Raw genomic sequence first — 13,532 nt, forward strand, 5'->3', positions numbered from 1 at the left:
TGGAAAAAAATTACTTTGCAAAAATTTAATTGCAAACAAGTGGTGTCGGCACTTTATTCTGATATGAAAATCAGTGAAAACTCATTAAACATTAGAGAAGGGAAGATTTAGAACTTTCCTTCTTCCAACCCCTTCTTTTGAAAACTCTTTGGAAGATAGATTAATATTTAGATACATTATCTGAGCAAGAAGTGCTTTGGTCATCAAGCCATCAAAATATTTTTATACAATAGCTTTCATATCATAAACTATTAGTTTTTAAGCTGTGCATTAAAAATGGATACAGTCTAAACATTTTTTTCCCCAGAAATCCAGGCAGCAGTGCCTTACAGGAGGATGTGTGAATGGAGATACGAACCTTGTGCCTCTCCCTGTTTTAAAACATGCAGTGACCCTGAAGCACTAGCATGTAAATTTCTTCCACCGTAAGTAATGTTTAGCACTAAATAAGCAAATTCCAATATTTACAGTCCTCTGGTCTCAGTAAATTCTGTGTTATATTTTAAAACATTCTCATGAAAATTTATGTATGCAAAATATACTAATTCATGACTTTATTTTATTTTGATGAAAAATAATTGTTGAGGGTTTGTTTTGTGTTAGGAATTCTTGCTGCCAGGGATACAGTATTATAACAGAATAGATAAAAGTACCTGCCCTCATGAAGCCTGTGCATTAATAGGTTGAAGCAGAAAATAAACACAAGTGTAAGTATATAATGAAACATACTGGTAGATTACAAGGTGTTATGGAGTAAAAGAAAGGAAGGTGAGGGAGACAGAGTATAAGGTGTGTGCATGTGTTTGCTAGATTAACTTGGTGGTCAGGGAAGAATACGCTGACAATGACATCTGGTCAGAGATGGGAAGGAAGCAAGGAATCTGATCTGAGAACAGTTCCTGGCATGGGAACATGCCTGGTGTATTTGAGAATTAACAAGGAGGACATTGTTGGAGCCAAGTGGATAGAATTGAGTTGTAGAAGAGACCATAGTGGTAGGCAAATCAGATGAGGCCTTGCAGCCTGTTGTAAGGACTTTGAGTAACACAGGAAGGCTTGATATATTTTGGAAAGAAGGCTTGATATATTTTGGAAAGAAGGCTTGATATATTTTGGAAAGGGGAGTCACAAGATCTATTTATATTTTTTAAAATTAGTTTGGCTGTTGTATTGTGAATGGGCTGATGGGGGCGGGAAGACAGGATAGGGAAGAACTGGTCAGTTATACAAACAATGGAAGATGGGCATTTGACTAGGTTGGTAGCCTTGGGCATCAGAGAAGTGATGAGATTCTGGATGTAATTTAAATTTAGGACCACGGGGGGTGCTTGTGGGTTTCATATGAGTGAGGAGAGGAAGAAGAATAAAGGACTCCAATTTGGCCTCAGCATTTTTGGGTAAAACCATATGTAGCTGCCACTTTTGTAGTCAAAACTGGTCAACTATTGGTAATTTCATATAATTTGATTTCATAGAACACTGTGTTGCCAGTTGCTGAGATAAGAACAATGTCAGGAGGAACAGCTTAGAGGAAAATTGTAGAATCTTCTTTTGAGGATCTTGTATTTGAGACTGAAAATTGTTCATTGAATTTAGTGACCTGGATACTAGGAAGAAGCAAAGTAGAATCAGAGCATGTAACTAGCATTTTTTAAACAAAGAGTTTGCTGTAAAGGGGAACAGGGAAATGGATCAGTAGGAGGAGGGAATATTTTTGAAAGCATCATTTTACATGAAATATCTATGAACTTTTATTCTTGGTGAACACCAGCCTTCCAGAACATCGTTAGAGAGAGGAATGCACTCAGAAACAAAGGCAGATAATGACAGTACAATGGGATGAGGTCTAGAGAAGTAAATGTAACAAATAGCATATCATGTGCTTCAGCAGGATATGAACTGTCCTGTAAAATGCACAATCTCATTCCATTTGCAGAGGAGAAAACTGAGGCACAGAGAAGCTACACAATTTGCTCTAGGTCACACAGTTTGTAAGCAGGGAAATCATGCTTTGAACCACTATGCCCTGTTGTGCGTCAAGTTCCATAGAAGAGGGAAGGAAATTATATTTCCTTTAAAATAAGAACAATCTTTTCCTCCCCTTTTTCCTATGAGAAATCTAATCCTTTGCTTGGACCACTCACATTCACAAGTCTTTTTCCTGCCTCTTCTGGGAAGTATCAGGAGGCAGGGATACCATAGTGGCCCCACAGTGAGGCTCATCACTGGGAGGGCACACTGGGAGGAAGACAGCAGAGGACACACCTGGCCTGACATTCTAGTGGAAATTGAGCTATATTTTGAAGTGTTATTTGGCTAGTTTATTTCTTTTTGTGACATGATCGATCTCCAAGGTGATTGAACACAGTTCCGTAATGCTCCCAGCTTACTGGCCTGCAGCTATTTGTCTTTGGGTATAGTTAGAAGACTCAGGAAACTTCACCCCTGCCAGGCTGCTTCTCCTTTCCACCTTCATCCCTGCCTCTGTGTCCTTGCCCTGTGCTATGGGGCCTAACAACTGCCCCCTGCCCCTTGTCCTTGAACATTCAAGTGTGGAGCCATGCCTCTTCTGTGCTCCTGCACCCCTCCTCCGTGTCCCCAACAGCCTTGTTCTAGGCGATTTCAGTTTCTGGCACAAAGCAAGTGTTAAAAATAAAAATATCTAGTGAAAATGAGAACTCTTCATAAGAAAATATGTCAAATGGCACACCCTAGATCGCAAATGTAAATTGTTACTCCCATACGTAAGATTTATTCTAAGAATGATTCTGTATCTGAAGCATTATATTTATCAGTGAGAAGTGGAGTAGATTAACATCTGTATGACAAAATAAAGAGAAAGCTAGAATTGTGACTATAAAGACATTTTAAAGGGGTTTAGTTAATAGTTGTTAGAAAATATTTTAAGAGTATGCTGTGGTTTTTATGGGTACAAAATCATTGCAAAATAGTTGAGCTGCATAAAAAAATTAAAGGTGACTTCACTTAGTGGTAACCTACTGGCTGAAGTCTTTCCAAAAATCAGAATGTTATTTTTTTTCCTTCTGCTTGATAAAATTTAGAGAATAGGATTATATGCCTGTTAAAACGTATTCAAATTTATTTATGGAATATACAATTGGTCACCCATAAGCTAACTATTTATATTTCAAAAATTATTATAACGGGCATGGTGGTGCACACCTGTAATCCCATTATCTTGGGAAGCTGAGGTTGGAGGATTGCAAGTTGAAAGCCAGCCTCAGCAATTTAGCAAGATGCTAAACAACTTAGTGAGACCCTGTTTCAAAAATAAAATATAAAAAGAGCTAGGTATGTGGCTCAGTTGTTAAGCATCCCTGGGTTCAACCCCTGATACCAAAAGAAAAAATGTCATAATCCATGGCTGTTGGTGCTCCTGTCATCCTGTCAACTCTGGAAGTTGAGGCAGGAGGATCTCAATTTCCAGGCCAGCCTCTACAATTCAGCAAAACCTTGTCTCAAAATAATTAAAAGGATTGAGGGTTTAGCTCAGTGGTAAAGCACCCCTGGGTTTAATCCTAAGGACCACACCCACACTAAAATTAATAGGAATGAGGTATTCAAGAGATTGCTAACTTTGTCTCATAAAGGCTCATTCTACAACAAGATAGAAAAGAGTTTTCCTTGGATTTTAGTGTTGCCTGAATTTGCTTGCACGAACAGTGCCCTCTAGTGGTCATATTGATCCGCAGTGGAGCAGCCTGGACCATTTTTGTCCAAATTCTTTATTAATAGATCAACCCAAGGAAATGTTTATAAAATACTAAAATTATTATTATAACTTGATAGTGTGTTTGAGATGTATATTAAAAAAGCCTTTTTATAATAATATTGGCATTAATTTTCTGTAGAATGTATGAACCTAAGAATCAGATTTGATTATTGAAAGATCACATTTATTTCCTTAGAATCAGAATAAATTGGACTCTGAACGTTAATTAGTGAAGAGAGAAATGTAACCTCAGTTCTTATGTTAGCTTTATTTCCTTAGTAGAATACTGTTCTAGGTGTTGTTTCCTGAATCCATGGACTGTTGAAATTTGAGACTCTTACTTGGCATCACACAAGGACTCTTCATGTTACAGACAAGGACTGGAGATATTTACCATGGCAAAATGTCCTGGGGCTTCAAACTGGGGCTCCTGTGGGTCATACGCAACCACTTCCTCCCGTGGGATTGCCACAGTGGGGCACAGACACCAATGCTTTTGAGAATACAGCCGATGACCCTCCCCGGCCCTGTTCTCACAGGCAATCCACCAGAGGTCTGGATTCTCTTTTCAATGAATGTAGGTTTAATAATAGACAGGGAAAACCACTGAAGATGCTATTTTTGACCTACAGGCATCTTGAAGGCAAGGATAGTCTAAGATCATGTCAGTCCATTTAGATGTAGGGGAATTTAGGAATAGAAAGAAATAACACAACTAATATAGATTAGCATATCAATAATTTTTTCCTGTATTTCCAATGATTTATAGAATGTGGCCTCAATGTGCCTCAAATATAAGTGTATATTTTGAATGTTCTGGATTCAAATTGTGCCTTAATCATAATGATTCTTTATCATCTACTTGCTTGTGATTTTGTAAACTGAAGTATGATGGAGTGGTGGGCAAATGGAGTTCTCCTTAGAGCTTGACAATGGGGGACAGAAGAATTTTAGGAAGGCTGTATCTTATTTTCATATATTCAATGCAGTTTTTATTTTTTGCATTTTACATTTTTCTCATTTGATTTTTTTTTCCATGTAAAGGGTTGAAGGATGCTTGCCTTACTGCCCTAAAAATATGATCCTTGATGAGGTCACGCTCAAATGTGTTTATCCAGGAGACTGTAAGTGTGAACCTTGCTTAATTTACTCTGACAAGTGAAAAGCATGATTTTTTTTTTCTCTATGAAGCAGGTGGTTGTAATCAGAAGTTTTAGACAATAAACTCTCATAAGCCTTTAAAAATACTTTCCATGGGTTTTGTGATGGTGTTATTCCTAATTACTTTCTAAATCATGTACATCTTACCTCTCACATCCCTCCTGTTTTTTTCCTCCAAAACATTTTCTTTGAAGGAAAGAGCCCTGTGTAAATTATGTGGGTCTTACTGTACACAAATATAAATTAAAGAAGAGCATTTTTTATTTCTTTGTAGGCATTCCTGTGATTCCCACAGAGCCAACCTTAGTGCCACCAGGTGAGCTCTCTCTATCCATGTTTTCAGGTATCATTACAAGGTTAGACAGTAAAATGAGCATTCCATAATGTAAGTCTTGGCACACTTACCAGAGCTGCAGGCATTAGGATAATCCCATTGACTAGAAAACCCAGAAGGTACTTTTGCTTCATTAAGGAATTGTTCATGGGCTCAGCATGTCACATTTTCTACAACTGGGGTCTGCATACTCTTTTAGTTAGAATACTACTAAGATTCTAGGTTTTTCTAAATCCTACTTAAAGTTGCATAGTGATTGAATTGGCTCCAAGGAGATGCAGATGTAATTCAACTTTCCTTTGGAGCCTCTATTGCCTTTTTTTTGTGTTCTGTCCCTGGCTCTAGTAGCCTTGCCTCCCTCTTTCACTATGAAACTTGCTTCAGGAAAGAATTTAATAAAATCTAGTGACACTGGGGCTTGCCAAACTAATCATATTATTTTTCCTGGAATTATTATCTAGAAAAGTTCAAATTCAGATATTTATATTGGACACGTTTTAATTGAGCATCAACTGTGCCAGCATCTGTCCTGGCACTGAGGGCATGGCAGATAAAGCACAACCCTACCCCGAATAGCTACTAGTCCACAGTGTATTAAAGTATAGTCAACCTTCTGTATCTGTGGGTTCCACATTTGTAGATTCAACTAAGTGCAGATCAAAAATATTTGGTAACAAAGATTGCATCCGTGCTGATATGCTGAATGCATACAGATTATTTTCTTTGTCATCATTCCCTAAGCAATACAATATAACATGTGTGTGTGTGTGTGTGAGTGTGTGTGTGTGTGTGTGTGCAGTATTTATGTTGTATTAGGTATTAGAATTCATCTAGAGATGATGTGTATGTGGGAGGATGTGTATAGGGTATATGAAAATACTATGTTTTTTTTTAATATGAGGAACATAATTGCTGTAGATTTTGGTATGTGTGGGAAGTCTGTAATCAATCCCCATGGACACTTTGGCATGATTGTAGTACAATCAGGGTACATAGGAACAGCACATGGGAGAGGCATTGTATTTATTTTGGAGTTGTAGTCTCAGAAGGGTAACAGAAGGTAGGGACTGTGTAGGAAGAAATATGTTCTAACAAGAAGGTAACAGTAACTGTAAAAGCTGGATGATAGAGAATATTTCACATGAAGAGACATCCAGCTGGTCAGTATGTCTTGAATCTGCAGCATGTGAGGAAAAGTTCCAAGAAATAGAATAAAAGAGATTATTAGGGGGCTAGGTAAAAGGTTCATGGCAAAAAAACCTGGAATTGTTTTCCCTGAAGAATTACTGAAGGACTTTAGGAGTCTTTTGACATTTTCCAAATTGTGGACTCACTATAAGCATTACTAGTACAATTATTCTTATTAGCTAACATTCATTGAAATCGTACGTGCCAGACATTGAATTAAATACTTGGCATACATGTAAACCTTATAAGAGCCACAAGAGAATGGGTTTATCACCCTTGTAGAGGTTAACAATTACTCTATTTTTGTAAAAGCATGTTTAGGTCGGGGCCAGAGATAATTTTCCAACATCGTTCAATCTATGGAGGGAATAAGTTTATTAAATAAGACTGAATATTCTAACATCCAGGGCGTAGATTATTAATTCTTCTAAGTGCTGCTGTCTACTTTGACCTGATAACCCCCCCATCAATATTTAACATGTATTGCAAATGTGTAAAACTATTTAATTGTAACTATACTTCATGACCCTTAGGGATAAGAAAAGTAAAGCTGTTTCTATTTGTAGATGACATAGATAGATAGGTAGGTGGATAGATAGATAGAGATATTATCCTAAGGAATCTGCCAAAACCTATTAAAAATAATAAACGAGTTCGCCAAAGTTGCAGAATACAAGACCAACATAAAAAAATCAGCTGTATTTCTATACACTAGCAATGAACAATATGAAAAGAAAATAGTTATATTTATAGGAGCATTTAAAAAGAATAGCATACTTAGGAATATATTTAGCAAAAGAGTTGAAATACAGACTTAAATCTGCAATGAAAATTACAAAACATTACTGAAGGAATTGAGCAGTTAAAGTAAATGGATTTGAAGATTTAATATTGAGATACTAATACTCTCAAATTTGTTTTATAGGTACATGTAATCCCTTTCATAACCCTAGCTTGTACTTTGCAGAACTTGACAAACTGACCCTAAAGCCATATGAAATTACAAGGAATGTAGTATAGCCAAAACAATCTTGAAAAAGAAGCAAAAGTTGGAAAACTCACACTTCTCAATTTCAAAACTTATTGAAAGCTGTAATTGTCAAGACATATTGACTATTATTTTATATCTAGACAATTCTCATAATCCTTTGATTATTTTAACAATGCACTCCTTCACATTTAGACTGCTGAACCTCCTAGTCACTAGAATTTTCTATGAATTTGTGCTTTTATTGTACTAGAACTTTGTATTATCTTTCTTTGCCTGAAAGTTTGTGGTAATGGAAATAAACATATTTAAGTCTATTAAATATCATGCTCTGTATACAATACAACATCTAATACATGTATCATGAACTTTGCTCCTAAGGCCAAGGAATTTTTGTTGTACTTTATCTATCCTTCAATTTGGGAACTACAAAATAATAACAAAAATGGGAGTTATCTGTGGAAACTATTTAACCAAAAGTGTAAAAGTTATCTATTATGTCATTGTGGTAGGCTGAGTAATGGCCCTCCAAAAATGTCCAGGTTTTAGTCCCTAGAATTTGTGAATATGTGACCACACATGGCAAAGGGCTTTGTTGATGTAAAGATGCTCATCAGTTTTATGACTAGATCTGAAAATGGGGGAAATTAACCTAAATTATCCACATAGGAGACACGTTAGAATCAGAAAAGATGGCAACAGAATCAGAGAAGAGAGTATTGGAGATGTTAAGTTAGTGATATAAAGGTGAAGAAAGGGAGCACAAGCCCGGGAATTCAGGCAGCCCATGGAAATTGAAGGCAAGAAAACACATACTTTAAAGCCTCCAGAAAGAATACAGCCTTGCTGATTCCTCAGTTTTAGCACTTCTGATCTCCAGATCTGCTAAATAATAAGCTGGTTTTTAAATAATGTTTTAAGCAGCACCAACAATTTGCTACAGCAGCAATAGGAAACAAATACCATGTTTTTAAATACTATCAATGATGGACATTGCAACCACAGCATGGGAAAATTTCTTCTATTATTTTTGTCTCTTCTGTAGTCCTTCAGACTGAATGTTTTAGAAATTTCTCAAGTTCTGCTAAAAGCATTGTAGTGCCTTACAAATGTATCTGCCAATTGTGTCTTCCCTTTTCTTGGCCACTCCTTCACCATACCCACCGATGTTGTCCAAAGCATCACTATTCTGTTTGCAAGGAACATACCAAGGTTTCACCAGTGGAAAGGGACCAGCTTCTCTAGTTGTTTTGAAAATGCAATAAGATTTGTAACTCCTGAGCCTGGAGACACCACTGGTATTTTTACCTGTTCGAACAATTGTGTTAATACGCTAAAACAGTGAAGGTGTTTATAGACTGGGCATTAAAATGTCATCTTTGATATAAGGAGAGCAACCAAGAACAGAGCAGGGAGGAAGAGCATGAGAAGAAGATCACCATTAAACAGGGACAAGAGGGGGGGAGGGAAAGGGAGAGAGAAAGGAAATTGCATGGTAAAGGAAGGAGACCCACATTGTTATACAAAATTACATATAAGAGGAAGTGAGGGGAAAGGGGAAAAAACAAGAGAGAGAAATGAATTACAGTAGATGGGGTAGAGAGAGAAGATGGGAGGGAAGGGGAGGGGATGGGAGGGGGGATAGTAGAGGACAGGAAAGGCAGCAGAATACAACATACACTAGTATGGCAGTATGTAAAAAAGTGGATGTGTAACTGATGTGAATCTTCATCAGTATATGTATATGGGGTAAAAATGGGAGTTCATAATCCGCTTGAATCAAATGTATGAAATATGATATGTCAAGAGCTTTGTAATGTTTTGAACAACTAATAATAAAAAAAATTTAAAAAAAGCCAGGGCTCTGGAATCAGAATTCCTGGTTAGAACTCTGCTCCTGTCACTTTTCAAACTGACTTCCCAACAGCTTAGTTTCCTTATTTGTAAAATGACGATAGCATTTTTATCTCCTTCACAAATGAAATAATCTATATAAAATTCCTTAGCACATTTTCTGTCACATGTATTCCATGCATGATGAATACCATTCCACTAATGAATTTCATCTTCATTTTTAGTAGGTCCAGAAATGATTACCCCCTCAGACATTACTGTATTTGACACACTAATGCCTACAACAGGTTTGGAATGTGAGGTATGACTTTTTATTTTCTAATAGCATTGGCTCTTGTTTCTCTCTTCAAATAGCATTAAACTTCTTTGGGTTTATCATTGCTAAAAGATAATGATAATAATATGAATTACATTTTAACAACTATGTTTTCTTAACTGACAGATAATTCTTATTGATTATGTTATAGTCACAGTAGTAAAAGCAAAATTAAATAAGAACCTAAATGTGATTTCCTAATAAAGAGTCATCTAGTGTGGCCTTTTCCATCCATCAGGCATTCATAAAATATTTATTGAGCAGCTACTATATGCCAGACATGCAAGATGATAACAATATATTGGCAACCAATAAAGATAAAAAGTCATTGGCCCCTAGAGCTAATAGTTTTCTCAGCTGATACTTGAGCAAATATCTTCTTCAAATATGACACTCATTTTGATAAACTAGCTATTTATTTAGTCAATATTTATTTAGCATCATTTCTGGCCAAGAACTGGTTAGCTACTATTGGTAAAGTATAAAAGCAGGCCAAACTTCCTGCCTTTATGGAGTTTGCATTATATTGGAGTTTCTGAGATTGCCAATAAGCACAATATGTCACATTAAAATGTTCGAAAAAGCACTATTCAGGAGAGTAATGAAACTATTTTCAATAAGTTTGTTAGAAAATCTCTACTGATTATGTAACTTTAGAGCAAAAGATCTAAGGAAGTTGAGAGACTGAACAATGCAGAGGACCAGGAACACAATGTTCCAAACAGGGGGCTGGCAAGTGAGAATACCCGGAGACAAGAATGTATCTAACATTTAAAGAATAAGAAAATAAAGCTGGGCTTGCTGGGGCATGCCTATAATCCCAGCGGCTTGGGAGGCTGAGACAGGAGGATCATAAGTTCAAAGCCAGCCTCAGCAAAAGCAAGGCACTATGCAGCTCAGTGAGATCCTGTCTCTAAATAAAATACAAAATAGGGCTGGGGATGTGGCCCTATTTAAGTGCCCTTGAGTTCAATCCCTGATACCCACCCCCCCCCCAAATATAATAATTATTATCATACTTTCAAATAGAATATGATTTATGAACTTTGAAATCTTTAACTCATATTTATCTGTAAGTTTTAAACTATATATTAAAATTAACTTGTAATTATACTAATCATGTGCTATTAATGTCACATACGAATTTTTAATGGGATATTTGGGTAGGATTAAGTTGTGATTTTTTTTTTAAACCAACATGAACAGAAGTTATATTCATATACTAGCTCTACATAACATAATAGGAAAGACTGCCTGCCATCATACAAATTTGCTTACCAAGTGCTAACCTCAGAATGTATGAAAGGACTTTATTTTGTCTGAGTGTATGGGTAATCCTGATGCTAAATCAATATTAAAATAAAACTTAAATTAAGTACATATTGAATATTATAGAGAGGACACATCAACAAAAACTTGTAGTGAAATTTTTAATTTTTTCTTTCAGAGTTTTTGTATTTAGGAAGTATACACTATAGGCAATGGGATTGTGAAACTAATACATCAACTGAGAATATTAGTTGAAAATAGGGAAAAACTTACTACTTTTTCTCTTCTATTAACAGCCCCAGCAATTTGATCCTGTATATAACTGTAGCCAATATATATGCCTTAATATGGAATGGACATTATACAACTGGTCTCTTAATTGCCCAAAGGAAGTAGAAATGCCGGACTGTGGTTTCCGGGGAAGACCTGTTCAAGTGAACACTGATATCTGCTGTCCTGAGTGGGAATGTCCTTGTAAGTTTGCATTTCTTATGTGCTGGCTAAACTTTTAAAAAGGGGAGATTGCTGTTTTTTGGAACTGATCATGTCATTATACCATTATTGTTTTTGAGCTTTCTTCATTTGATTGAAAAATTTTTGTTTACAGTATGTGACATTTTGAGTTGCTTCTTATCAACTGTAAGGCTAAGTTAAGAGATTTTTTTAAAAGCAGCTATTACTAAAAACAAATAGTTCATAGACTAATTCCACTTTACATCACTTTATCTTAGGTCGATGTTCCATGTTGTCAGAACTGAGCATTATTACATTTGATGGAAACAATGCTGCACTATATAGTATGGCTTCTTATATCTTAGTAAGAATTCCTGGGGAGATCATAGTTGTTCATATTGAAAAGTGTTCCTTGAATCAGGTAGGTCCTAACCATTTTTGTGGTCATTTCCTTATAAATATATAGTTGAGATATATTGTAACATTTGAGATTTTAAGAATAAAAAGGTCCTTGAAACCTTATATTGATCTTCTGATATTTAAATAAAAGTGTTTTATGTAAACATATCTAAAGGCATATCATATTACTCTAAATGATGTTTTTAAAAGTCAAGTAATGAATTTCTTTTAAAAGTGTTTTCTGGCCAGAATGGATAGTGGGAAATGACTGCTAATAGGTATAAAGCTTCTTTGGGGGATGATTAATGTATCTTCAAATGGTTTGTTGGTTGCACCATTTTATGAGTATATTATAAACCACTGAATTATATACTTTAGATGGATTAATTGTATGTTATCTGAATACTATGAAATAAAGCAGTTAAAAATTTAAAAAATTATGTTCTGTACTTCTTTTCAGAATGGAAACTCATTTAAAAAGCTAGTGAGTATTTGCAAATTATTTAACAAATTCATTCTGTTTATGATTTAAATTATGTTCAACTTCATCTAATTTTTATTTTTTCAAAATAAGGCTTCCTCTGGAAGAATCTCTGGACTTTGTTTTAAGAAGTTAAATGTGACAACATCAGTAAATAAAATTCTTGTCAATAGGGTAGCAAGGAAGGTAAGAGCACAATTGAAAATTTTCTTTACATGACATGGAAATAAGAAATTATATGAAAACATTTGGAAAAAGAGGAAAATTAAACGTATCAGTGCGGTTTCATTGCTCTTATGGATAATCATTCTTTTCATGGGAAGCCTAAAAATGTGTTTCTTAATATTATATTTCTACCTTCATTTATGTGCCAACTGTTGCATATATCTCTTTCCTGTGGGGTTAACTTAAGGGCCTTGTTAAACATTCTAATGCCCCTCAGATAATACGGATGACCAAGCTTCTTCATAACAGAGTTAATATTTGTGTTTCAAATCAGACAAGGTGGAAATGATGTTGAAAAGAGCAGTGGCCCTGGGGAGCACGATGAAAACCACTTAGAGAAGAAGAGGTGGGGAGGGCTGGTTGTGAACTGTTCATATCACTAAATTTTTGATGAATAATTGATTGCTAAAATGAGAAAAAAAGAAAGAATATTTACCTTTATTGTAGTAAATGAAACAAGAACAATGTGTTATGAATAAGCTTGAAAGGAGCCACTTGCTTCTGAATGAAAGACCCTTATCATAAGAACTGTATGTTTAGGATGTAACAGTGAGTTATGAGCTGGGTTCTTAACTCAGATCTAAATTGTCCTCTCTAAAGTGTAAGAAAAAGATGTGTAAAGATTTTACTTATTGTTCAATTCAATTGAACAACAGCAGAGGAGGTAGAGAGGGAAGATGGGAGGGGAGGGGAGGGGAGGGGGGATAGTAGGGGATAGGAAAGGTAGCAGAATACAACAATCACTAATATGCCACTATGAAATAATGTGAGTATGTAACAGATGTGATTCTGCAATCTGTATTTGGGGTAAAAATGGGAGTTCAAAACCCAATTGAGTCTAATGTATGAAAGATGATATATCATGAGCTCTGTAATGTTTTGAACAATCAATAAAAAAAAAGATTTTACTTATATTGGCTGAGATGTTATAGGCTTTCTGAAAATAATTATATTAGTTAGCACAGGTGCATAGGTCCATATAAAAATAATTTTTCTCTTTAATTTGATCTGAAATCGATGATATTTCATCTAGTTACCAATTTCCTGAAAGGTATTATCACTACTGTGTCTTTCTTTTCCTAAGTTACTTGTGCATACAAAGCCAATTGTCATTCAACAAGGGGAAGAAAA

At 35.5% G+C, this 13,532-nt stretch overlaps 1 protein-coding gene across 2 annotated transcripts in view; it reads left to right on the forward strand.

The window, feature by feature from the left end:
* OTOGL (otogelin like) overlaps nt 1-13,532 on the forward strand; it is a gene marked incomplete at both ends in the record, with an annotated part of 123,565 nt that overhangs the window by 84,663 nt on the left and 25,370 nt on the right. For both annotated transcript variants that reach the window (XM_081311620.1, XM_081311621.1), the window contains 8 exons: nt 308-425; nt 4,778-4,857; nt 5,169-5,237; nt 9,486-9,559; nt 11,140-11,317; nt 11,575-11,717; nt 12,156-12,179; nt 12,270-12,362. In XM_081311620.1, the coding sequence (XP_081167746.1) occupies nt 308-425; nt 4,778-4,857; nt 5,169-5,237; nt 9,486-9,559; nt 11,140-11,317; nt 11,575-11,717; nt 12,156-12,179; nt 12,270-12,362 (779 nt within the window). The remainder of the gene's footprint in view (nt 1-307; nt 426-4,777; nt 4,858-5,168; nt 5,238-9,485; nt 9,560-11,139; nt 11,318-11,574; nt 11,718-12,155; nt 12,180-12,269; nt 12,363-13,532) is intronic.

This window comes from Spermophilus citellus, assembly GCF_964194105.1.
Source record: "Spermophilus citellus genome assembly, chromosome: 10".
Taxonomy (NCBI): Eukaryota; Metazoa; Chordata; class Mammalia; order Rodentia; family Sciuridae; genus Spermophilus; species Spermophilus citellus.